The sequence below is a fragment of the Haliotis rubra genome, unplaced genomic scaffold (assembly GCF_003918875.1).
Source record: "Haliotis rubra isolate DU_JTF1 unplaced genomic scaffold, ASM391887v1 Scf341, whole genome shotgun sequence".
Taxonomy (NCBI): domain Eukaryota; kingdom Metazoa; phylum Mollusca; class Gastropoda; order Lepetellida; family Haliotidae; genus Haliotis; species Haliotis rubra.
In genome coordinates, this window is record NW_025767015.1 from 1,028,674 (window position 1) to 1,056,012 (window position 27,339).

At 42.1% G+C, this 27,339-nt stretch overlaps 1 protein-coding gene across 1 annotated transcript in view; it reads right to left on the bottom strand.

Annotated features, from left to right (window-relative positions):
- The window catches only part of LOC124284672 (ras-specific guanine nucleotide-releasing factor 1-like), a 1,084,942-nt gene that overhangs the window by 988,981 nt on the left and 68,622 nt on the right, over nucleotides 1-27,339 (bottom strand). Inside the window, exon 3 of the mRNA XM_046720776.1 lies at nucleotides 20,890-20,966. Coding sequence (XP_046576732.1) covers nucleotides 20,890-20,966 — 77 coding nt within the window. The remainder of the gene's footprint in view (nucleotides 1-20,889; nucleotides 20,967-27,339) is intronic.

Below are 27,339 nucleotides of genomic sequence, written 5' to 3' on the forward strand. Positions count from 1 at the left end.
AACTACAAGGCGTGTTACATCAGTACAGAATCATGCATGGTGGGTGAACCTTCGTTCAGCTGACAAATTCCTGCTTTCTGTACCTCTCTACAAGTTGAAAACATTTGGTGCCAGATCCTTCAAACACTCTGCTGCTGTGCTATAGAACTCTCTTCCCCTTGCCTCACATGCGCTCCTTCCTTGACTACCTTCAAATCTGGCCTAAACATCCATCTGTTTAATGATCACTGACAATTGTTCATCTTTTTATTTGTATGCACTTTGAGCATGCTCTGTGTGTTGTGGAGTTCAGTGCCATATAAGTCTCCTTATTGGTATTATTATTATCTTCATTTGCTTAAATTATAAAGTAGAATGTTTGCTGAACATCTTACTTGTACCACATAAACTCAAGAGAAACAAAAATCTCTAATTTAGGAAAAACAAAGCAGAATCACAGATATGGAGCTTACGAGCACTACTACAGTTTCCAGCCTAAGTCGAATATGTTGCTCAGGAAACTGAAAAAAATATCAAAAGGTACCTATTTTTAAACTTATCCTATCTTACGGTATGCACCTCTCTTCTTCTTCTACGACCATGTGTGGAAACGTGCTGTAGGCTAAGTTGAATCAAAGCTTTCTGTCCCCCTGACCTCTGCCCCCACTCCGATAGCACGACCTGTCAATCATCTCATAAGCGTGCCTGTTGCTCAGATGATCACGTGACACTCTGCGCCTGTCATTCTCTCTCTTGTCACTACATCGAGTAGACGTGTGTTGTTCTCTCAGTTAGACATTATCTGATTGTCAATTTCGGTAAATCGAATCGAAGTTCTTCTGAGAAATGCAAACATTGTCATCAGACAGACAGACAGACAGACAGACAGACAGACACTTTATTCGGTAATATACGGCCTTATGGCCCATTTTACAGTTAATATATAATGTATTTTATTTTAATGTCACGTGAGCACAAAATGAAATAGTTATCTAGCAATAAATATATGTTTTAACAATGTTGCAACTGCATGTATAACAAGAGGATTGTGAGAGTTTAATAAATTTACCATAACATATTGTTTTTATGGACATGTTTAATGTGTGGAAGATATTTCTCTCTCAAATCTTTATATTTATCACAAACTAATAATACATGGAATTCATCTTCAATAAAACCCAATTTACAGTTTGCACATTTAATTAATTCAATATCGTCTTGTTTTTACCTTCTGGAAAAATTGACATTAAAATTGTGTAGGGAAAGTCTAAATTTACACATGGCTCTTATCAAATCCTTATTTTCTAATGATGTTAAATACTTCTCTGGTTCTATAGCTGACTTAATCAAATTATAATGACATAAAAAGGATGAAGATGAAATACTATTGTGCCAGGTTTGATAATACATATCTTGTAATCTTTGTTTTAATGAAAATAGAAATAACTCTTCATCACCAAAGTCTTGCGCAATCCAAACAAAAGAATACCCACAAGTAAACAGCAAAGATCTAACATTTGAAACCCAGTTACAACTGGTCTTACCATTATCATCAAGAGTTTTTAATAAATTTTTAGCATTGATAAGGATATCGTTGTCGTTCCATCTTTGTAATTTACACCAATATTTAACCACTCTAACTTGGCTGAGAATAAAAAGAGGATAACGCCCTGTATCGCCTAAAATGGCCTTATTTGAAGCAAACTTCCCAACCCGTAAAAGCATTTAAAATAAGATGATTGGACTTTCTCTATTGCCTCATTATATTTTGTGCCCCATATCTCTGCCCCATATAACAAAATCGGAGCAATTTTACCATCAAAAATAGAACATGCTGTGGAAAACGGAACATTTACAAGTTTTTTGAAAAATGTATAAACTGGAATGACAGCTTTAGAGGCTTGACATGCTCATTGTTAACAAGATACTGACCATGACAATCTAGAAAATATAACTAATCCTAAATACTTATAATATGTCTTAATTTATAAAGGAACATTGTCATATGCCCAGTGTTCATGCTTAGCAATTTTACCTCCATTTCTGAATACAATGACATTTGTTTTTTGTAAGTTGACTTCTAAACCCCATTTCTTACAAAAGGAAGACAGTACATTTAATTGTTTCTGCAGGCCATTAACAGTATATGAAAACATGACAACATCATCAGCAAAAAGAAGTAACATTAAATCAACAATATCCTGTGTCACAAATACACCATAACTACACTCTTTATATACTTCTGTTACAAGTTCATTAATGAAGAAGACAAATAAAGCTGGGCTTAATATGCAACCCTGTCTCACACCACTAGAAGTGGAAAACTCTTCTGTTCTACCAGATGAAGTTTTAATACAAGCCTTTACAGAAGAGTACATATTACGAATGATGTTAAACAAGTTTCCATGACAACCTTTAGTAAGCAGTACATATAACAATTTCTTTCTATCAACATTATCAAAAGCTTTTTTAAAATCGATAAAAGCACAATAGAATCTACCTTTCGGCTTACATAAATAGTTTGAACACAATGCTTGCAATATGAATAGATTATCAACTGTTGAGTAATTTTGGCGGAAACCGGCTTGACATTCTGATAAAAGATCATTTATATCTAACCAAATTCTAAGGCGCTTTTCTATGACAATAGTGAACAATTTACCTGTGACATTCAGAATAGAAATACCTCTATAATTGTTTGGGTCGGAACATTTACCCGACTTAAACAAAGGCAAAATCATACCTATATTCCATGATTCTGGAAAATCGCCAGTAATTAAGACTCTATTAAAAAGAAGTTTCAAATAAGGTACAATAAAATTTCCCGACATCTTGAAAAATTCAGGTGGTATTCCATCCTCACCTGCAGATTTACCACTTTTTAAATTCTTCAGAGCTGTCAACGCATGGTGTATGCGTCGACTGGGGAATGAGCTCATATTTTAAGATGAAGTGTGCGTTGATGAAGACAAAGGCATAGTTGAGTTCAAACTTCTTTAGTACATGAAAAACAAATGCACAAGACATACATGTGGGAGAGCGGAGTACCTGCTCAACCACAGGGCGTTTCCAACGAGCGGCATTATCCTGCTCGTGGTCGTCCCAACAGACAGTCCAAATACCGGACTCGTACTCCTTGGCTGTCTAGATGTGAGCATACCTAGTATATATATATATACAGTTTTTGACAACAATGGTCAGGCGACGACTCATCAATGGACAGACAGAAAAACAATAGTACCTCCTTGACCAGTTGATGTGATGGCAGACACGGCCAAGGGGGATTACCAATGGAGGTTATAAATGTCTTATACATGTACAATAATTAATGGGCTGACAAGTCAATTTACAATACGGTAGTGATAAGGATGTACAGTAGTGATTAAAAATACAGCTTAGCGTCATTTATATATTACAATAAAGTCTCACATGCCTTGAGTACATAGTTTTGGACTTTATAAATATTTGGACGATGGCTGTCCTAAATTAGTCACTATAACAGAGCATTGACTATTTCCCTATCGGTTATTTCACCAGACTAAAGATCATCCATGAAAGGCAAATCATTACAATCCTCACAAGAATGTGAATTAATATATTGAGAGACAAAACAATCAAAATCGTTTACATCAACATTTTCAACTTTCGGATTTAACAAATTATTGAAATAATCGTACCAAGTATCAGGAGACAGCGAATAACTTGAAACATTTCCACGTATAACTTTCTTTAATATCTTCCAAAAACTCTTACAATATCCATGTTCAGCAGACCTCTTTATATCATCACATATTTTGGTATTAAAAGAACGCTTCTTCTTCTCACAACATCTGTTATACTAGTATTCAGTTTTGGCATCCACATACAACTTTAAGTTTAAATCACATTTAAATCTTCTGAATTTGTTCAATAGAAAATATTTTCTCGTTTTTAATTTACTACAATCCTTATCAAACCAAGGTGGTTGCTGTGAATGAGATTTCCGGGTGACTGTATCATAGGCTCCTGCATTCACTGCACAGTGAATTAATATATCACTTATATGTCTTACAGCAGTGCTGATGTTTTCCTCCAATAATAAAGTAAATGTGTTAAACATATCTATGACATCTTTACTGCGGAGATAATTTTGATATGGAATTTGACAATCCGGAGGAACCCTGTAACTCATCCTTGAATATGATTCAATTTTTTGTGAATTCGGAATCTCATTTTACTTACTGATGGGATAATATTCTTAAAATAGAACACCAATGGAAGGTGGTCCGACTCGCGCGTTGACAAACTTTCATATCTACAATATTATCGAATATATTTGAAGAAAGAATAAAATAGTCAACAACACTAGATCCAGAATGGGATATATATGACATGTTTCCAACGTTATCTGATTTAGTTCTTCCATTAACAATATGGATACCAAGTACCTTACAGATATGTAGTAGGTTTAAACCATAATTATTAACGACAGTATCTAGCTTAATGTCGGGGCAAGAGAAGTCATCGGATTTATAGTCATCATCAACTGGTAAATAATCAACATCGTCATCTATGATGTAATCTAATTCACTTCCAGTCCTGGCATTAAAGTCGCCACACATTATGAATTCCGACAACTCGCCATAATCATTAATAATATCAAGCAGTTGTCGCTCTAGCACGTCAGTCCCACTCTCTTCACTGTCTGTGTATGCCGGTGACCCTCGGGGTTAATGTAAACAAACACTAGGAAGAGTTGAAAGGGGGACAACTCGCTTCTTATTCTGAAAAAGAGAGTATTTTTTGCTTGGCAGTAAATTCTCTCAAAATAAGATGCAATATCTCTTTTAATACAAACTGCTAATCCACCAGAAAACCTTCCACGAGTTTTATATCTTCTAGGATTACTAGTGTAAATATCATATTCACCGACAATGTCATTTAAAATATCATGTGCATTTGGACACATTGTTTCAATGAAACAGAAAATGTTAAACTTTTTACAGAATGATATAAAATCAGAATACTCAACTTTTGATATAAGCCCATTTATATTCCAAGAGCATATGGACGTTATGACATCAGTGTCACTCGGTGTATTGTCGCCAGTTATGATGTCACTAACATGCATATCTGTGTCATCATCACACAGAGTAGATGACGAGAGTGGAGTATCAAGTGTGACGTCAGGAGAGAAGTTTGTTGAATCAGGAGAGAAATTTGTTGAATCTCCAGCAGACTTTCGTTTTGAATTAAAGTCGATATCTTGAGTATCATCACGTTCGATGTCCACTGAACCAGCTGAGTCGATGTCAATTGACGAGCTCATAAAATCTCGCACCACCTTCTCTGTCCCACTCCACGTCTCATTTCGTCCCTCTGTCAAACCATGGAAAATGCGGTTACCTTGCCTGGATTGTGCTTCTGAGTTCTCTTGTTTTGTCTCTAAATCAGGAATTTGTTTTCTTAACATGTCATTTTCCTCGTTAAACTCGTCATTTGACGATGACACCTGAGACTGAATGTTGTTGAGTGTCTTAGCAAGATCACCAAAGGTGACCCCAGCGTCTGGAGTAACACTATGGCTTGTGACGTCAGAAGAGAAGTTAGTTGGATCTCCAGCAGAGTGTGGTTTTGAATTTAAGTCGTTATTTAGATTACTATCTTTATTACTATATGCAACTTTGATATTCAGACAGTCAGTTTCACTGAGACCATAACCGTATTCCAATCCAGTGTGATGGCTAGTCTCGTCTGTAGCACGATTTGATGAGACCCAGTTACGACGCTTTCCGACCTGTCTCAAATCAGAGAGTTCATGGTCATAGAAATACACCAGGCCATCTATAATAAGCTTGTCATAGCTCATGTATGGCACTTTCTTGTCATCCCTTGCTCTCATCATAAAGGGAAATAACTTGGATCTGGTATGTCGGACACGCTCTGTAAAGTCCTCGGACACTCTGAACTGTTTATTTCCTTTCAAAGTTTTCTTTGCTACTTCTAATATATCTGATTTGTCTTTGAAGAAAGTGAACTTGACAATCACAGGTCTATTCCCATTACGAGCATGCAACCGATGAGAACGTTCAATGCTCACTGAACCAGATGAGTCGATGTCAAGTGACGAGCTCATAAAATCTCGCACTACCTTCTCTGTTTCACGCCACGTATCATTTTGTCCCTCTGTCAATCCATGGAAAATGAGGTTACATCGTCTGGATTGTGCTTCTAAACTATCTTGTTTTGTCTCAAGATCAGAAATTTGTTTTCTTAAAATGTCATTTTCCTCCTGGAGTGTGGCAAATTTTTCCCTGACGTCATTACGAAACTCATCAAACTTGTCATTCAACGATGACATCTGAGTCTGAATGTTGTTGAGCGTTTTAGCGAGGTCACCAAGGGTGACCCCAGCGTCTGGAGTAACACACTGACCTGCGACATTCTGAGCCAATTGTCTTGTCTGAACCCTGCTATCAGAAGACGCATGTGGTGTTTTAGGAGGTCCTGGGTTTGATTCCACGTCTCCAGATACAATGAGTAAAGTCATTATCAACAACAGGCAACATCCTACACGCATCCCACTGGGTATCCGTATACCGGGGTTAAAACAACGTGGTCGTCGGTTGCGAGGACAAAAAAGGCCAATTCTAGCTCTCCAGAGACTTATATCATATTCATGATGAAAATCAAATACTTGGTTTACTTATCTCTTTGTTGGTATGCAAATATGTAGCAAAAAGTCCACTCCTTGTATCGCTATGATGGGCTTCAATGCGGAGCAAAATCACAACACTCTCCATTGATTTGGTCACGTGTCATCAGTGTAACAGCAATCATCCACTGCTGATCCACATGCTTTGTGTGTGGATTGTATAGGCTGTTGTAGTTGGTCACATCGGTGTTCTGTTTGTTCACACTTGAATGATGATGATTTTTCTGAATATCGATGGATTGCATCTAGACGTAGATCGGACAAAGATCTGCATACACCTGCTGAAGGTCCTTCAACTTCTAAGCGAAGACAGACGAAGATTGTTTAGAGGTGGCCTCAGACTCCTACTTGAGCGAGAATCTCCGTCGCCTCTTTCGTCCTCGAACGTCTAGTCCCGTCACCAGACAAGTTTCATCTCCTCCGAGAGTGGTAGTGCTAACAACCTCTGCAGTACAGTCTCGGCCTTCTACCTTGGTGACGATTTCACAGACTCTTAGTTTGCCTCAGGTGGTTGTTTCCAGTGCGCCGCTTTTGTTGAGTGCTCCACCCCCCTCTGCTATGGTGGGTGCGCTTGGTCAAAGCGTTCACTCTCATGCGGCAAGTGCAGTCAGTTTGGCGCGTTGAACCACAGGGATCAGTTCGGCTCTTTCAACCTATGCACCGCTTGCTTCCAATGCGGCGCTTTGTTCCAGTTCGGCGCTCTCATATCCTCCTATGGTGACTTCAGGCATGCCGGTAGTATCCAGTGCAGCGCTTTCAACACCTTTCCCGTACATCGCTCCACCTGCCCATGGACCACAGCCTATTTCCAGTGTGCTGCTTACTACCAGAGCAGCGCTTGCTGTCCATTCTTTGCTTGTTTCCAGTGCGTCGCTTACTTCAAATGCACTGCTTACTTCAAATGCACTGCTTACTTCCAATGCGCCGCTTACCTCCAATTCGCCACCACTTACTTCCAATGCACCGCTGGTTTCCAATGCGTCACTTTTACATGGACCACCGTTGCCTCCTTTGCCTGGTTATCCTGTGTCACATAACCTCCCTCCAAGTGCGTCACTTCAACCTTCTACAGGGGATGGTGTGAGTTCGACGCTTCCTCCCGGAGCGCCGCTCTCTTTTTCAGCAGGACTCTTCACTAGGGAACTACCTTCTACAGGATGCTGTTTTCCACCTAGTGCGCTGCTTGCTACCAATGCGATGCTTACTTCCCATGCGTCGCTTTCAACTACAGCGTTACCTCAATCAACGGGTTATTCGGCGCTTCATGATGAACAGTTCCGTCATCCCTCTATGTCAGACACGAGAGTAGTTGTACCTTCGGTGACTTCAGCTGTTCCCGTATCTACATCTATGGATCCTTCCAGATGTATTTTCCCGGTGTCCTGGAATCCAGCGTCGGATGTACCGGTATGTCAGCCATTTGATTTTGACTCCATTGTTCAGGCAGTAGCATCAGGGCTGGGTCAGCAACCTCCAGATGAGGTGATGATGTTACTTTACTGGGAACGAAACCAAGAGTGTATTCTCCCTTTTTGGTAGAGGACCGGGAATTATCGCATTTGGATAGTTTTATTGCAAGGTCAATTTCAAGTTATATTGGATCAATTGGTGCACTTCTTCTCATACCTCACACCAGTTCGGCGTAGGGGTTCTCTTCACTTGTCCTCTTGGGAGGATAGGTTCCGCACGGATCTCTTCCGACAACCCTGGTCTGGCAGGTCGCTCTTCAATGGGGCTATACATGAGGTGGCAACCAAGGTGGGGCAGGATGCTCATCTTCAAGTTTCTGTGGAGCTGTTAAAGTTCCAGCGCTTACAAATGGAGGATTTGTTATGTCGACGTCGCTCAGCACGTTATGTACCTAACAACCCAGATTTGCGATCAGGGCCTACCAGTTCTTTTCGAGGGAGAGGCCCGTCCAGAGGGTGTGGCAATCGTCAGCGGCGATCATTCACTTCTAGTCCAGTTCCCGGATGCGAGCAGTCCTCCACGTCGAGAGCCAACAAGCTGTGACTGACAGATATTTTAGCACGACTGGGTCCTTCCGCCACCAGTTGTACCTGTCAAGGATTCCCCTGTAGGTGGAAGACTTGGGCTTTATGCCCTCAATTGGACCATCTTGGACGACCCTTACATTCTCACCACTTTGTCCAAGGGATTTCGGCTTCCGGTAATAGGCAACCCGTCTCTTACTCTGAATCCGGAACACAGGACATATCCCGCTTCCCAGACGGCTGTCCTCCGGTCCACCATAGAGACTCTAGTTCACAAACTTGCGATCGAATCCCTGGGTCCGGCTCCCGCCAACCCGGGGTTCTACTCACCAATCTTTGTGGTCCCGAAGAAAGACTCCGACAAGTTGAGACTCATTTTCAACATAAAACTCTTCAACCAGATGTACCTACAACCACCTCCTCATTTTCAAATGGTGTCGGTGGCGCTCCTCAGGACAATCCTCAAACCAGAGGACTACATGATCAGTCTCAACCTTCAGGGCACTTACCTTCATATTCCGATCTTCCCCGACCATTGCAAGTTTCTCCGGTTTGTTTTCGAGGGCACCCATTATCAATGGCGTGTCCTCCCGTTTGGAATTTCTTCGGCTCCGTGGCTATTTACACGGGTGACGAAACCCATCACCAAATTTCTGCATCGCAAGTGGATAATCTTCGAAGCCTTATTCGACGATTGTATCCAGGCACAGAACGATCATGCCCTTCTACTTCGCCACAGACATTTCATGATGCAGCTACATCACCAGTTAGGTTGGCTCGTGAACATGCAGAAGTAGGAACTAGTCCCTACACATCGCCTACAGTTTATCGGGGCGGTGTTCGACACAGGCCTCAACAGACTGTTCTTTCTAAGGGACCGTTTTATGAAGATTCAGCGGTTAGTTCCCCTTGCCCTCAGCTAACCCAGGACTCTTCGTCAATGGCAAGAACTCCTGGGTCTCCTGACATCACCCCAGGCCTTGACCCTCAGGGGTCAACTCCAACTTCGTCCTCTTCAGTTGTTTCTGGCTCCACACATCAGGGTGGGCTCTGATCATACTACCTCCGGCGCTCCATCCCCATCTCCAATGGTGGATGGACGAATCGAATGTCTGCAGTGGAGTTTGTTTGAGGCTGTCCGTCCCGACTCACCACCTGTACGTGGACGCATCTCTCCACAGGTGGGGGGCTCACCTTCTCGATGAGCAAGTGGCAGGGCTGTGATCTCGCGAAGACCACGGTTGTCACATCAATATATTGTAACTCAGGGCCGTGATACTAGCAATCACTCATTGGCAACACCTTCTACAGTCAACAATACTAATGGTTTGGTCAGACAATACGGCGATCATATGGGGTCTACAGGGTCTCCTCAACTCCTGCAGTGGACACAATGATTTTTCCAGCTAGTGGACACTCTCAACATCACAGTTCGGCCAACCACATTCCAGGAGTGAAGAATGTGATTGCAGATTCGCTGTCAAGTCCGCTTTGTCCATCCCGACGGAGTGGAAGATGCATCCGCAGGTGTTCCAGACGTTGTGCTTTTCACTGACGAATCCGACGGTGGATCTGTTTGCCACTGGCTTCAATCACCAGCTGCCCCTGTTTGTGTCTCCGATTCCGGACCCGTTAGCTTGGAGACTCGATGCTCTAGCCATTCCATGGCGTTTCCGCCAGTGGCTCTAATTCCATGCATCCTATTGAAATGCAGAGGATAACACTGATTTTGATCACGTCTTACTGGCTGGCCAGGAGTTGGTTTGTAGATCTACTAGAATTGGCCGATCCAAGTTCGGTACCACTTCCCGATCACACCAATCTACTGTGAGTCGCAACAGCTATCACCACAGCGCACCGAACTTCCACCAGGTCACTCTATGATGACAAGTGGACGAATTTTGAGGCGTGTTGCAGAATGAAGGGTATAATATCTCCTACTACGGCTTCACCACAGATTGTTGCGGAATACCTACAACATCTTCTACAAAGAAGCTGAAAGGTTCCACTTTGTCTACATACTAAGCCACCCTTAACACCGTTATTGCTCCAGCTTCAGGTGTGAAGGTGTCTACCGTCCCTGAGCTCCAGTTTCTCCTCAGATCTTATAAAGTTGCTGACAAATCACGGAAATTCTGACCGCCAGCTTGAGACTTAACCACCTTACGTCAGCGGACTATGAGCCCTTGGAGGAGAAGAGCTTCGAACATGTCACCTTTAAGACCTTTTTTCTCATGGCTTTGGCTACTGCTGCACGCATTTCCGAGTTACATTTCCCTTGATGTCTCTAGAGTGCGTTTTGAGAGGTCCAGACATGCTCGAGTATTCCTTGGTTCGCGGTGGGATTTTGTTCCCAAGAACCAATTGCCAGGACAGCCAGACTGCACTTTCATGATCCCGCTGCTGTCTACTATCTTGGGTCCTGACGACACAGAAGATCTGTCACTTTGCCCTGTTTGGGCATTACGGATGTATTTGGCTGCTTCCAAGGACCGCCGTAGGTTACGGAAGAGACTTTTTATTCCGCTGACTACTGCCTCCAGTTCTGAAGTTTTTTGCACCACTCTAGCATTTGGGATGCGTTCCACCATCTTGCAGGCTTACATCTACGCAGACCTTCCTCCACCCACGACGGTGAATCCTAACGAGACCCAGGCCATGGCGCTCAATCAGAACTGCTCCCTAACAGCCATCATGAAGGGATGCTTTTGGAGATCTGTCACAGTCTTCACCTCACACTATCTTCGAGATCTCTCAGTTACGGAAGTGGAAGGTCTGCACCAGTTCGGTCCTCTAGTCTTGGCTCAGCAGCTTTCGTCGACCCATAATCGCAGATGAGAAGCAGTCCTTCCTCGCGTCGGTCTTGCTCTATGTACATGAATAAATGATATCAATGTAATCCATATCTTGGTACTTTTTCTGTTTGGGCATCGACCACCTCACCTAGGGAACTAGGGCGTGTCTGCACCGTTATAGATATGACTTGATAGACTGAGAGGCCAGTCTTATGCTATATGCAGAGGTGGTCGACACTCCGCTTACTGACCTCTGCTCGCTGAACAAATACGTCAGTGAAGTGTTGATTTCCGATAACCTGTGTGGTTTTCGAAGCGTTCAGCTCCTAAGTCGTTTCTCACCTTTGGTAAGTTAGGGGGATTGGTACTGAACGTTAAACAAGTTGAGCAACCGGGCTATTCCCTCTTTCACCGCCTTCCAGCGTCTGTGTCTGTGGGGGGTAGTTTTGAAGCAGGGACTGTCCAGATTAAGGTCTTCGACTTTAATTCACTGGGGTCACTTGATAAATCGCGGGGAGACGGGGTCTACTTGCCAAACTGCGTCCTTTTGCTTGTCAAAAGTTGCGGCCGAAAACCACATTAATTCGGGACCGCCCACTCTCAGCTAAAGGGTTATCAGAAGCAACCCATCACAAGTTCGGAGTCAGCATATCAGGAGTTGGTGCTTTCTCCAGGCCTCCTTGTGTTATACGACCTCACAGTTGTAGAGTTGACACAGGGTAATCTGCGGCCCACGAGCCAACCGTGAGATAATGCATACCGGGAGATAGGATAAGTTTAAAAATTTGGAAATTTTAACTATAATTTCCAAATTTTTAAACTTATCCTATCTCACGGTATGCACCTCTCTTCTTCTTCTACAACCATGGGTGGAAACGTGCTGTAGGTTAAGTTGAATCAAAACTTCCTGGCCTCTGACCACCTTACCTCTGCCCCCACTCCGATAGCAAGACCCGTCAATCATCTCAATAAGCGTGCAGATCGCTCAGATGATCACGTGACTATCTGTGCCTGTCATTCTCTTTCTTGTCGCTAAGTCGTGTGGACTTGTGTTGATTCTTAGTGAGATTTTGACTGTGTTCAATATGGGTAAATCTCGTCGCAGTGCTTCTAATAAACGCAAACATTGCGACAAGTGTAATAGTAACTTTTCTGCTGCGGACCCACATGTGTTGTGTGTGGATTGTTTGGGATGTTGCGATTGGTCGCACCGTTGTACTTACTGTGATCAACTTGATGATGATGCTTTTTCGGAATATCGCCGGGTGGCTTCCCGACGTTTGACTGACAGGGATAGGCGTAAACCTTTGGAGGGTCCTGCCTCATCTTAACGTTCGAAATCTGAATGTCGTACGAAGACACCTGTTCACCGGTCTAAGTCCCCTTCTCCGTTTATTTCGTCTGCAGCCGTCCAGTCCTATTGTGATTCAAGATCGTTCGCCACCTAGAGTTGTAGTTTTAACTACTTCTTCTGGCCAGTCTTATCCGTCTACCCTGGTGACGATTTCTCAGAACCCTGGTGTTCCTACGCCGATTGTTTCCAGTGCGGCGCTTGGATTGATGCCCAGCATTCACTCTCAAGTGGCGAATACGTTCTGTTCGGCCCTTTCCAGCACGGTGATTGGCTCTACGCTTTCTACCCATGCGCCGCTTGTCTCCAGTTCAGCGCTTTGTCCCGGTTCGGCGCTCTCATGCCCTCCTGTGATTTCTACAAGTATGACATTGAGTTCCAGTGTGGCGCTTTCTACATCTGCCTCGTATGCCGTCACACCTGTCTATGGATCACTGCCTATTTCCTGTGCGCTGCACCGCTTGCTCCTGGTTCGGCATTTACTGTCGGAGCGCAGCTTGCTTCCAATGCTTCGCTTGGTCCTGGTTCAGTGCTTCCTGTCAGAGCGTCGCTTGCTTCCAGTGCGACGCTTACTTCCAGTGTACCACAGTCTTCCAGTGTGCCACTTTCTCTTGGTTCAACGTTGCCACTTTGCCAGGTCATCCATCCATGCCAGCCTCTGGTTCTACTTTGCCTCCTACTTCAGGTACTACGTCTATCACCTCGGCCAGGCCTATTTTACCGGTTTCTTGGGATCCGTCGTCTGAGGGTTCTGCGTCTTGACCTCTTGATTTTGATGCCATCATTCATGCTGTGGCCTCGGCTTTACGTCAGCAAGTCCCAGCTCCATCCCCGACTGTTCAGCCAGCTGGCCCTCCAACCGTTCCACTTCATTCCGTGGATGAAGCTCCTCAATTGGCTACACCTTCTCCTACTTCAGATGGTAATTCAGCTTCAGATGTTAGCATTGATGCAGTCGACATACCTCAGTTACTGGTTTGGATTGCTGATAACCTCGACTACGTCGTAGCAGTTCACCTTCGGACTTGTTCACTAGCTTTGATATGAAATCAGGTGATTTCGGCTCTATCACCTTTCCACCTCGTCCCTGCATTACTCAAATTGCGGCTTCTCATGATGAGGCATTTGACAACTTAAGGAAGGTTAAGGATGGATTTGCGGCACACCGCTTTAAGTTGGCGGCTTCCCATGCTCATGGGTTTTCTACGTTGATTGTCTCTCCTTCTGTGGAGGATGACATTGCACTTTTGGGATCTAAAAAGAGCCTATCATCCCTTTCTGGTTGAGGACCGTTAGTTGCGCACCCGGATGGATCTTAGCTCCCCTCAACTTGGTTTTGACGGCGACTGAAGCTGTGGCTATGTCTGTCTCGCATGCGGCTTCCCCTCTACAGGCTTATATTCGGGCTTCGATGGTGTTGTTACAGGAGCAGTTCCAGACCATCTTGGATCAGCTGGCCCATTTTTTTCTCCTACCTCACGGTGGTTCGGCGAAGGGGCCTGCTTCACTTATCTTCGTGAGAGGATAGATTTCGGACAGATCTTTTCTGTCAACCTTGGTCAGGCAGATCACTCTTTAATGGGGCTATAAGAGATATAGCCGCAAAGGTTGGGCAGGATGCTCATTTGCAGGTCTCTGTGGAGCTATTGAAATTTCAGCGGTTACAAGTAGAAGATTCGTTGCGTCCACGGCGGCCAGCTAGCTAAGTGCCAACCAACCCAGATCTTCGTTCGGGACCTCCTACTTCTTTTCGAGGAAGAGGTTCGACCAGAGAGCGTTGCAACCGTCAGCGCTGGTCATTCACTGCTTCTGGACCAGCTTCCAGTTCCGATCACTCAGAGGTGACTTGCAGACATCAGAGCACCTATCAAAGCTTCCCCAGTAGGCAGAAAACTTGGGATTTATGCCCTCAGTTGGACCATCTTAGACGTCCCTTACATTCTCTCCACTCTGTCCAAGGGGTTTCAACTTCCAGTCATCGGCAACCCTCCTCTCACATTATTTCCGGAGCACAGGACATATCCAGCTCGTCAAACGACTGCGCTTACAATCCACCATAGCTACGCTTCTTCAGAAACTTGCAATCGAATGCCTGGGCTCGACTCCTGCTGACCCAGGGTTTTACTCTCCAATCTTTCTGGTTCCGAAGGATTCCGACAAATTGAGACTCATCTTCAACATGAAGATCTTCAACGAGATGTTCCTACAACCACCGCCTCATTTCCGTATGGTGTTGGTGACTCTACTCAAGACTATCATCAAACCGGGGGATTACATGGTCAGCCTAGACCTTCAGGATGCGTACCTTCACATACGGATCTTCCCGGACCATAGCAAGTTCCTTCGTTTCGTCTTCGAGGGCACCCACCATCAGTGGCGTGTGCTCCTGTTTGGAATTTCTTTGGCTCCGTGGCTATTTACACGGTTAACGAGGCCCATCACCAGCTTCCTCCATCGCAAGAGGATACTGTTTGAAACTTACATCGATGACTGTATCCAGGCTCAGACCAACTGTGCACTCCTCCTACGTCACATGGGGTTCATGATGCAGCTACTTCACCAGTTAGGCTGGCTTGTCAACATGGAAAAGTAGGAGCTATTCCCTTCAGGCCGCCTGCAGTTTATCGGGGGCGGTGTTTGACACAGAGCTCAACAGACTGTTGTGCCGAGAGACCGTTTATACAAGATCCGGCGATTAGTTCCCCTTGCGTTGTCTCAACCCAGGACTCGTCAATGGCAGGAGCTCCTGGGTCTCTTGACGTCGGCCCAGGTGTTGACCCTCAGGGGTCAACTTCAGCTTTGACCGTTGCAGTTATTCCTGGCTCCACACATCAGGGTGGGCAACCCGCTTTCCCTGATCACGTTACCTCCAACGCTCCATCCCCATCTCCTATGGTGGATGGAAGAGTTGAATGTCTACGGCGGAGTCTGCTTAAGGCCGTTTGTCCCGACTCACCACCTGTACGTAGACGCATCTCTACATGAGTGGGGGACTCACCTTCTCAATCAGCAAGTGGCAGGGCGGTGGTCTCTCAGAGATCGCGCTTACCACATCAACATTCTAGAGCTCAGGGCAGTGATTCTTCCCATCACTCACTGACAAGAGATTCTACAATCGACCTCACTCAGGGTCCGGTCAGACAATGGAGCAGTAGTGTGGCACATCAACTGGATGGGATCGACAGGGTCTTCTCAACTCCTGCAGTGGACACAACGGTTCTTCCAGTTGGTGGACAATCTCGACATCTCCGTTTGTGCCAACCATATTCCAAGAGTGAAGAATGTGATTGCGGATTCTCTGTCCCGGCCACTTCATCCCTCCCCGACAGAGTGGAAACTACATCCACAGGTGTTCCAGACCATCTGCCTTCCACTGACGACTCCGACAGTGGATCTGTTTGCCACTCGTTTCAACCACCAGTTGCCTCTGTTCATGTCTCCGATTCCGGACCCTCTGGCCTGGGGGGCTCGACGCTCTAGCCATTCCTTGGGACGACCTTAACACGTACGCGTTTCCACCAGTGGCCCTACTTCCACACATACTACTGAAACTGCCCATGACTCAGCGGATGAGACTGCTTTTGGTCACGCCCTATTGGCCAGCCAGAGGGTGGTTCGTCGATCTACAAGAACTGGCCGATCCAGATCCTGTACCACTTGTTGAACGCGTCGATCTTCTGGTGCATCCACACTCCGATCAGCTGCATTGGTCTCTGCTCACACTCCATCTTCACGTTTGGCGCATCTCCATAAGTGCAAAGGGATATTCTAAGAGTGTCGCTACTGCCATCGCTACAGCGCATCGCTCCTCCACTAGGTCACTCTATGATGACAAATGGAAGAATTTTGAGGTGTTTGCACGTATTCATGTGGCCACCATGTGGTCATGTACCAACAGATTCGTGAGTTCTTTTAAGTGCACATGGTTGTGTACTGTACACTAGGGGTTGTGACAAAACTGAGAGAGTCTGCACACAAAGTTGACTCCAAGGTTTCTACACCCGGTCACAGGTGGGCTCGATCCCATCACCTCAAGCTCGCTGGATCACTAGCCTGGCGCTTTAGCCAGTTCGCCCACTGCGCCCCCTATACACAAAAATATTGATGTTGCATCTATTGCAGAAGTTGTCAATCTATAAAACTTGTTCCCTCTTCATCATACCAGCTTCCAAATGTCACTTAAAAAAGTTGCAGTTTATAATAATAAATCTTAAATTTGAGGTTGATTTTGTTAGATGGCAATGTACTGCTGGATGGTACAGCGATGGGAGTAAACCAGGTGGTGTCCTTCACCAAGTTTGCCCTGAGTCGGTCATTTGCGGAGAAGCTTTCTGAGAAACCATTGCCTTGTGTGTACATGCAGTGTGTGGAACAGAACAGCAATCCAACCGACTCCTTCAGCTGGATGAAATCGGCTGGTCTTAAATGTGAAACGGAGGGCTTTTTTTTTGCTGCCCAGGACCAGTCACTACCCACTCGCAATCGCCAAAATGTGATTCTTAAGCAAAATATCAGTATGAAATGTCGACTTTGCAATGAATTTACAGAGACTGTCCAACACTTTGTCAGTGGATGCCCTTCTTTGGCACAAACAGCATATCTTAAGCGACATGATGCTTTTACTACCGTCTCCGCCATGCCTGTGGCTTTGACTCCGAGGTCATCCATGGTACGACCCTGAACCAGGGCATCATGGAAAATGATGCTGTCAAACTTCTGTGGAATAGGTCCATATACAGCCTCAGAAAAATTCCAGCCAACCTGATCTTGTCGTTTTGATAAAGCCAATGAATTTATTTACATCATTGAATTTTCTGTCCCTTTTGACAGCAACGTGATTGGCAAGATTCAGGAAAAGCATGATAAATGCCTTTTAGGTACGTAGGTCCAGTAGTTTTGGAGGAGATGATATTTATAGTTAAAAGAAATGCACTATGAGAAAATATGGCTCCACGGACTAAATGCGAAGGTCAATTCTTGAAAAAACACAAAACAACACAAAAACAACACAAAACATTACGCATGTAATAGGACGATGTCTGGCTGTCATGTATGATGATGGACTTTGCGTTGTGTATTTTTATATGAGATGTTATGGTGACATTAACGGCCAAACTCGTTCTTCTGGCCCATGTTCTTTCCATTTTATGTTGCGGGATGAACGACAATTCAAGACGGTATAGTTAAACAAAGTATATTTATTATGATAACAACATATAAATTAAGCACTTGATCGACATAATGCTCACGCTTTCACACCATTCTGGACGGACATGGTTTCATATGGTTAGAGTACTGTAACACATTCACAAGAGCACAAAAGATCACAATGTAACAAAAGTTAAGATGGTTTCATGTGTCACATCTGATGCCAACTCGACTAGATTCTGCAGTAAACTTCTCACTGCCTCAAAACAACAATGTGCAACAACGTCTCACAAATGCTATAAGCTGTGTCACCTCTGACACCAACTGGACTAGATTCTGAAGTAAACATAACTCACTGCTACAAAACGACCATGTGCGACAACATCTCGCAAATGGGATAAAAACTATGTCACAACTAATGCCAACTCGACTAGGTTCTGCAGTAAACGTCATTCACTTCTACAAAAACAACCATGTGCAACAACGTCTCACAAATGGTAAAAACCGGGTTACAACTAATGCCAACTTGCCTAAGTTCTGCAGTAATTGTAATGCACCACCATAAAACAAAAGGCTGCATGAAAACCTCCCTAAACCCAACAATATCTTGCTTAACAACCTTAAACGGACTTCTACCTAATTCCTATTTGTTCCTAACTGCTGTAGCAGAAACATTTTTCATGTTTTTAATAAGTCAGTTTGGTTTGTTTGTATAGAACTATTTTACAATTATTGAATATAAAATGGTGTTATAGTGTTTTATTGTTTACAAGTAAAATAAGAATAAAAATATTATATAAGTCATAAAAAAGGTCACTAAAAATATTGAAGGTTGGTGGTAGTGTTCTAAAGTTTGTGGTTTTATGCGTATGTCAATCATATTGACATTTGGTTGTATTTATCAAGTATTTCAGATGAATTTCATTCATCTGAAACGTTCTTATTATGTTTAGGATTCACAAAATATGCTGGATCTAGAGTATGGTCTCATTCTGGATTATTGTTTATCACATGACCCTAATTCCTAGCTTTTAATTGGCTAATTTTAAATTCCCATAATTCCCAAGCACCAATCTGAGCACCCTTGTAATAACACTTTAGCACAGCACAGCACCCAGGCAACAAGGCAACAAGGTCCACTAAACAGCATCAAACAGGTTAGTTAAATACTTTAACACTAAATTATGCTTAAGTGTATTTGTTCTTTTACATCTCCATTAAATTAATTGCAGTCTAAATGTTATTTAGTAATTTGTAATATATGGTCATGTTGTAAACCTACTAAACTTGGTTAATTACCTTAAAGCCAAAGTTCATGTTGTATTGTATTATAACTCATGTAAAACAAAATAGCATTATAAGTAATGTTCTGTTTTTACAACCATTTCCCTCAGTTTTCTAAATGTATTTAAGTGCAATGGTTTTCTGTGTGTTCTGTGAGTGGAGAACAGAAAAAATTGTGAAAGCATTGTCATGTTGATGAATGTTCTGTATGAGCAACCATGGTGCTCAGCTTTTCCTTTGTATATGCTTACAATGGTTTTCTTTGTATTGTGTGAACGGAGATCGTCAGTGATGGTGAATGTATTGTCACAATGATGAATTATGTTTGTAATTGGCAGGTCACATATGTATCAGCACAACACAGTCTAATCAGTAAGGCTCTATTCCACAAATGGGTAAGATGTATTTTTATATGTCAATGTATATCCTTTTTTTTATGTACACCTTTCGGGTAACCTTTAAGGGTTACCAAATATTTATCTGGTTGTATGTCATGTTAATTGTGAACTTTATTGTCTGTCAGATATGTGTACATATTGTTGTAATTTAACATTATTTGGGCAAATGTGTTATTTGGCAATGAATTATCTCCCTTGGTGTCACAACCAACGTTGTGCATATAGTTTCATGTTATTATTATTTCCTTTGACAGTTTATAATGTGGTATAATTCACATGTGTAAATGTATAGACTACAGAATTGTGGTAAGCTAATTGTGATACCTATGCAAAACATTATGTAATGTGTAAATGTTTCTAAGAATGTTGTGTGTTTCAGGGCTTGATGTATGATTAAAGAAAATATCTGAATAAACCGCACCTCACCCCTACAGCGAGTCATGTGATCCATTGACATCACTTGGCGATTTAACCAGCTGTAACACTGCTACTGTTCTCTAACAATAAAACGAGATGCATGGAGTCACCACGCCAGCAAAGATGAATCCATCCACCCTGTCTGGCCTTAATTACCCCAAACTGTCTAAAACTTTATTATTAAACAAACATAGTAAGATGGGGGAAAAGGGTTTCATTCTTATGCAGAACGTACGAGGGTTTCGTTCTTATACAGAACGTACAGAGAGGGGAGCTCTCACCTCCAACCAGCTGCTGGTCGTAACGGACTGACTACTGACACGCGCTACAGCGCTTATATATCCACCCGTTAGTGAACACCCGGATGCGAAAAGTAAGGCTATCAGCGATTGGCTGAGGCCTATCCAATCTGAGCGCTCCTAGTAGACGCTCTGACTGTAAACTAAAACATGTGGCGACTTAACCACAACAGACGGACTGATGGACTGACTGATGGACGGACGGACTGACTGACTGACCTAGGATACATCCGAAGTACTCACTATCGCAACTGGAACATATACGAGCTGCAACTCTCATAAGTACCCGTAAGTACTGACAATCACACAAGCTGAAAAACCCTTTTTACCACACACACAAGTACTAACCAAACATGCACTCAATTTAATATACTGAAACCAAAGAATTTTTAGCTTTGTCTCTTCAGAAACAACTGCACCAACAAACCAAATGAATGACAAAGGTTCCATAAGACAAGCAGACTTGGCTTTCAGCTAGTAACCTTAAAGGCAACATGAAAATACCAGCCATATCTGAACATAACACTTACCTGAAGACTGTAGTGATGATTGCGAACATATTCCTGATATATGCTCAACATTGGCAGAAGCATGTCAAACAAATCCCCTGTAGAAAAGAAGATTTGAGTATTATGCGATGACAAAAATCATGTGAAGAACATTGCTAATTTAATATTGGATTAAACTGATCTAATTTACCCTTTCTCTTTTCATTAGTTCCCCAATGTACCTATACAGGTAAAATTATGCTAAACTCTGACAACATGCAAATGTTGCCATGTATGTATGAAACAACCCACCACCTAAGGAAATTACCACACCTGTCCCAAGGTGAGGACTTCACACCAGGCCATACGTTCTCACAAAGGCAAATGTCATGTGAGTAGGGGCATTCTCAAACTATTGCTGTTTTTGTACTTTATTGACATAGAGGTTAGAAATCTACATAAAAGATATCCCTCTATCAAGGCAACTTGATCAGGAAGCCCCGCCCCCAATTGTCATAAATGGGATGGAGATATAGAGATTACTAATTGAGTGTCTGTCAGGTACTATTTATCTTACTACTACTTGTAAGATAGATGGTATCCAACAGACACCAGTACAGTAATATGTTTCTTACACACCATAAAATTGCAGCATTTTATGGTTTAATAGGTTCAAATTTCATATTTTCTCATTGTAATGGCACACCACAACACAATGTTTGTGAATGAGTGATGTCACTTGGCTTCCTAATCACCACTCATCCCCGAGGTGACCTTCCACAAAAACATTTCTGCACAACTGTGCATTATCAGGGCAATAATGATAATACAAACTAGATAAAGTCAGAAAAACTTAATTAAACACTAAAAAATGATGTTGCCATGTAGATGGCTTTACTTATTACAAGCATAAAATATTTGAGCATGTGACGTCATCGTTATCGTTTGGTGGTTGTCGCCATCGGAAGATTGTTTTGGATATCTCTGCACATAGGGGATCCGTACTTGTGTACCAGTTTACATTCAATGTTCTCCCTCAACAGGAGCCAAAACTTTTGAGTGTGTGTAATCAAAGTACTGTCAGAAATAGAAAATAAACTGTTTTTAGGCTATTCCTCTGTATCCCTAAATGTGAAGCTCATTTCTGGTGTCCCCCGCCGTGATATTGCTGGAATATTGCTAAAAGCGGCGTAAAACCAAACTCACTCACTCACTCACTGTATCCCTAAAATTTACACAACTGCAAATAGCAGATGTCGAAATAACCGACATCGGCCTAACTAGGCCCCCTACTGGGATGTGCAATAGGATATCCTGAAAAGCATGTTTACTTGTAAAATCGGGCAAAACTTAGAAAAAATACAAACAGCTGCTGAAAACGGCCTACCTTTAGAATACAGCACCACAAATTTTAAAAATACGTCATAATACCCTTTTACGTAATGTAATGTGATTTTGTTCGAAAGCACGTTCTCGAAACAATGCCCTATGACGCCAGCATGGCAACACGGTTGTCTGGCTCAGCGAGTGAGTATAAGCTCCGTTCACTGGTGTTTCATCTCTAAGAGCTATGTCATTGCATAAGCCCAACGATGTTGAGAGTTTCCAGTAGTTGTATACTGGCGGATGCGCAATATTTTGCAAGCACCAGTTTGAAATATTTTTCTTTTTTCACTAATACGCTCATATTTATTTGTATTACGGGGTGCTGAGGTGTTACGTTTTTTGTATTTTGTAATTTATTATATTTACATATATATATATATGTCATTCACTAATTTGCACCATTACATGGAAAAGTGTTTTATTAGTATTTTATTTTTCGAAGCGGTAATAATGCATTACACTAGACACGTCAGTCGTGTTTGTGCCGGTTCGGTCAATGCATTCTATTTATTAGGATTAATTCAAGGGATTAGGGTTAGGGTGAGGACTAGGGTTAGGGCTTAGGGTTTAGGGTTAGGGTTGGGGGTTGGGGACCTAATGCAACATAGTAGGTACATGTCCGGTGGTTCGGTCAATGCATTCTATTTATTAGGATTATTTCAAGGGGTTAGGGTAAGGGTTAAGGCTGAGGGTTTAGGGTTAGGGTTAGGGACCTAATCCAATATAGTAGGTACATGTCCGGTATAATACGTGAGTACCAATTGTTGTTTTTCCTTTTTGCATTTTAATACTTTTTTTCCACACAAAACGGGTAACCAAAAACGTCGAAAGTACATTAAGAAATGGGTTAATGTAGAAATTTTGGGCTAATGGAAATTGGCCTGGAATTTGCACTCAAGCCTCTTTCACACGCAACATAAATTTTGTAAAGTAATGATTCGAAGGCTAACTCACCCTCGTGCCATCACTAGACATGCTCATGTCTCCCTCGTTCCTTAGTGCGATCCACATTATCCCTACAGTGTTCCCTACATTACTTTTCTGTCACAAAATCACCGATTTATATAAAAGCGCGTCATTCATGCATGCACCCGTGAAATCTCACGCCTGGCGCCTGACGCCAACAACCCTTTTCAGTTTGAGGCATATCGGCTCATTCCACGCCACACGTTAATTTGTAGATTACGGAATGGGACGAGTGTGCCAAATGGCATCGGATCCATTCGGCAATTGTCCGTAGAATAAAATCACGAGACACCAAGTCTGCTCGTAGCATTCGTAATTGTCCGTGACCTATTCGACTCTTTCCGTTCATTTCCGTGACGTCACAGGAATGACTCGATAAATTTGCACATTGTGCAACAGTGTGGACGTAGCTCAGTCGGTTAGCTGTCGAGCTAACAATCCGAAGGTCGCGGGTTCGCGTCCGACGGGTTCTCACAAACTGGTTGCTTGTCTTAATGACACGTGACCTATGGCAGAGATCGTCCTCACGAGAAGTTGTGGTGCTGTATTCTAAAGGTGCTCCCTGAAAACAATAGATTAGACTATAGATGGCAATTAGGTCGCTCAGCCAGGTATGACGATGGACCTTCGACTCACCTGGCATGAAATGCATGTGTTGCCCACACGCACAAGATGTCATCTCAAAGATATTCTATGCTTTTTTCATGTGTGTTGAATATGCCTCATCTATTGATTAACAACTTTCATGTCTTTCTTTCATAAAGTTTATGTTGAGATATGTAAAATAGTATGATACCCATAGAAAAGATTAAATTAGCCATCGTATTAAAAGTCTCAAAATACATAGGTAGCATGACCACCCGAAGATTGACAGGACTGGATATCATTTGAAAATTGTTGTGACATGCCGTTTACTTCCCCAGTTTAATTCCCCTAAAGGATTATTTTATCTTAGCGGATATCTCTATCCCCCAACCTGACCCCAACATCCGTCTGCGACCCCCGTTCTGGTTTTGCTTTGAGACGACCCCTCCTTCTTGTTTGTTTCTATAGTGATAGTGAGACTCCATGGTAGCTACATCCTTAATAGTTTCAGCATTAAAGAACCACTAAACTTTGTTTTTTGTTACTCTTTTAACCATTACATATGAAAGATTTGTGGTTAGTCTTATGCGGAACACCAAATTTATTCTTTAAAAACTTGTGGTTAATTAATACCGAGCGATTAAAAGTGGCCAAAAAGTCGCCTGCTTCCCTCTCGCCCGCCAACGAAACCACAGACAGGTTACGTAACTCTGTCGCCAGAGCACTGCAGTGACGTCATATGAGGAATGATTTTCAGTTAGTTGTATAGAAAGTGTGTAGCACGCTCATCATTTTGATGATTTCTCGACATGAACGACGACATGCCGAATCGTTGCTTTGTCGTCAATTGCTCCGAGAGGTCGGGTGATGGTGTCACCATGCACAGATTTCCACAGGATCCCGCAGTTCGTGCTAAATGGGTTATGTTTGTGAGTGCGAAGCGAGCGTTGTGGAAGCCTGAAACGATATCTTACTTGTGTTCAGATCGCTTCACGGAAGTTAAAGAATCAAAACTACTTACTAGTTATAGTAAAATATGTATATGATTGATGACCATAAAGATTTTCCATAACACAACTTGTAACATAACGATTTCTTCCTCGGAAGTGAGGTTGTGGTCGAAGTAACAATAATATTGTAAGTAGTATTATATTGACACCCACCTCGCTGCCAGGAGAGAAATTGTTATGTTATACGCTATGTCATGCAAAATCCTATTGGCCATCAATAAAATACATATTTTACTACCAGTAGAAAGTAGTTTTGATTTTGTAACTCAGTGAAAACAAACCTAAATAGCATTTATCCACAGACTGGCTGGATGTTCCCGACATAGGGGAGCAGCCATTTTGAAAATCGTAAAGTCTGTTAGAATTAATGAGATTATAGTTTGTTTTCATCAAGTTAGAAAATCAAAACTACTTCCTACTCGTAGTTAAATATGTATTGGAATCATAACCAAAAGGGTTTTGCATGACACAACTTATAACATAACGCATTTCTTCCACGGAAGCCAGGTGGGGGTCGAAGTCACAATACTGCGCGATAAATTTCTTGCTACATTCACATGGTTAATGTCCACTCACCAACATGTAGATACTAGTCAATGTGCGTCTTTATATTTGGTCTTATAATCCTAATTAGTTTATTATCATACTTTTATGCATTTTGAAACTAAATAAAAAGCTGACGATCTGCTGATACTTATAGTGAATTTATAACAGAACTGTAATATCTAGACATTTTATAGTTTGCCAATGTGAATCATAATTCGCACACACACCCTAGTGTATGTTGTCTGTCTCATTACGCTTCACGGCGAAAATAATGATTCTGTTGAATGCTACGACAAATGATTAAAAAACAAAATGCAAATATTAAAATTAAAACAGATTAAAGTTATAGGAACAATATCAGGCCATTACCTTGTTTGAGGAATGTATCCATCAATATCCACAAAACTGTTCCAAATGATGTGTCTTTTAACAGTTTAATATACGAAAAAGTGATAAATCTTTTCAGGTATTGGTGTATAGTCTCATTGGTCACCCAAGATAGCACACCTGGCAACTAATTGCATAATGTCCGCCTTTCATTAAAAACAGTAATTTAGTTAGCCAATAATGGGCAATCAATCAATGTATTGCCGGTTAATCCTTTGAAAGAAGGACGTTGTTTTACGCAGACACCGACCACGCAGAGTGTATTCAGTATAGATTAGTAAATCTACATACATAAACACTACCTTTTGACAATTCCGCTGTGTAAGATAAAAGTAATTAATCAATCGCGTGTTATCGGTTAATCCTTTGATCGATGTTCATAATGTTGAATATTTACTCCAGACACAAGAAATGCCAAATGGGAACCTTTGTCGGGTAATCTAAGTGTGTTACCACTAATTATACCTGTTATAAATTCATTAACTGACCATCAAGTGAATGATGACAAATAACATGTGTAGGTTTATACCACCTAACACGGGTTACAACAAGGGAGTATTAATTGCTGTATTGCATGTGAAAACTTATGGGCCAACACTGTTTTGAGAATACAAACAGATTTTTACATGACATGATTAAATATCGAGGTAGAAAAACACAGAAATGGGATCAATTAGGATCAGTCATTATACAAATAGGGCCTAACGACACCAATCAATTGTGACAGAAGCGTCTATGAAAACAAGTTGTAACTCGGAAACTAGGCAAAGCAGGAGACAAAATTAAATGCCAGTAGATTGTGAGAACATATAGCTTTCATTTTCCACAACAATTGTCACGATTTCAGGTTTATACAAGCCTGTAAACAAGATAATTTACCCCCTAAAATGTAGATGAATTCTGCATCGGCCCTCAAAGCTATTCCTCATATGACGTCACAGAGACGCCCCGCTCTGATTGGTTGAAATTTCGTTCGCGGGAGAGAATTGTGCACTGTTGTCAAAAAGGTCGATTTAAGTCAATTAAAGGTCGAAATGAGTAGTTTTAATGACGGGGTTGCATTTATAACGATGCCAGTTAGTGATTTATGTATTTTTAACCCCTAGGGTTTATGTGACCTTTAAAGTTATCAATTTTTACATCAGCTATCATTTTATAATGAAGCTAAGTCTAATTTCAAAATGTTCATTTAAAAAGTATCCTTTGTAATACAATATCACCACACACTAATTTGCATAAAACCATGGTCTGTTCCAAATAAATCGCTTTGGACTTATAAAAAAACACATTGCTAATTTTTGCACTAATCTCTCCTCAGTAAAGTCCTTTTTGTATGTGTCCTATCTCCCTACCACTGAGACTGTAGTTAGGCCAAACTTACGTTAACACATATATTTCACACCTTCACATATGAACTACATAAATTGTAGATATAAGTGTGAAAAAACATTTTTTTTCTATTTACAACAGTACTTTAGGTGTAACCCGTGTTCTTGAATGTGACATTGCTGAGGTTACATTCACTATCAATTGGGGACTACTCTTCTTCGCCACAGCCTTCATGCTTCCCCCTGAGCCAGAACTGCCACTTGGAATGTTACTGATGTTAGTG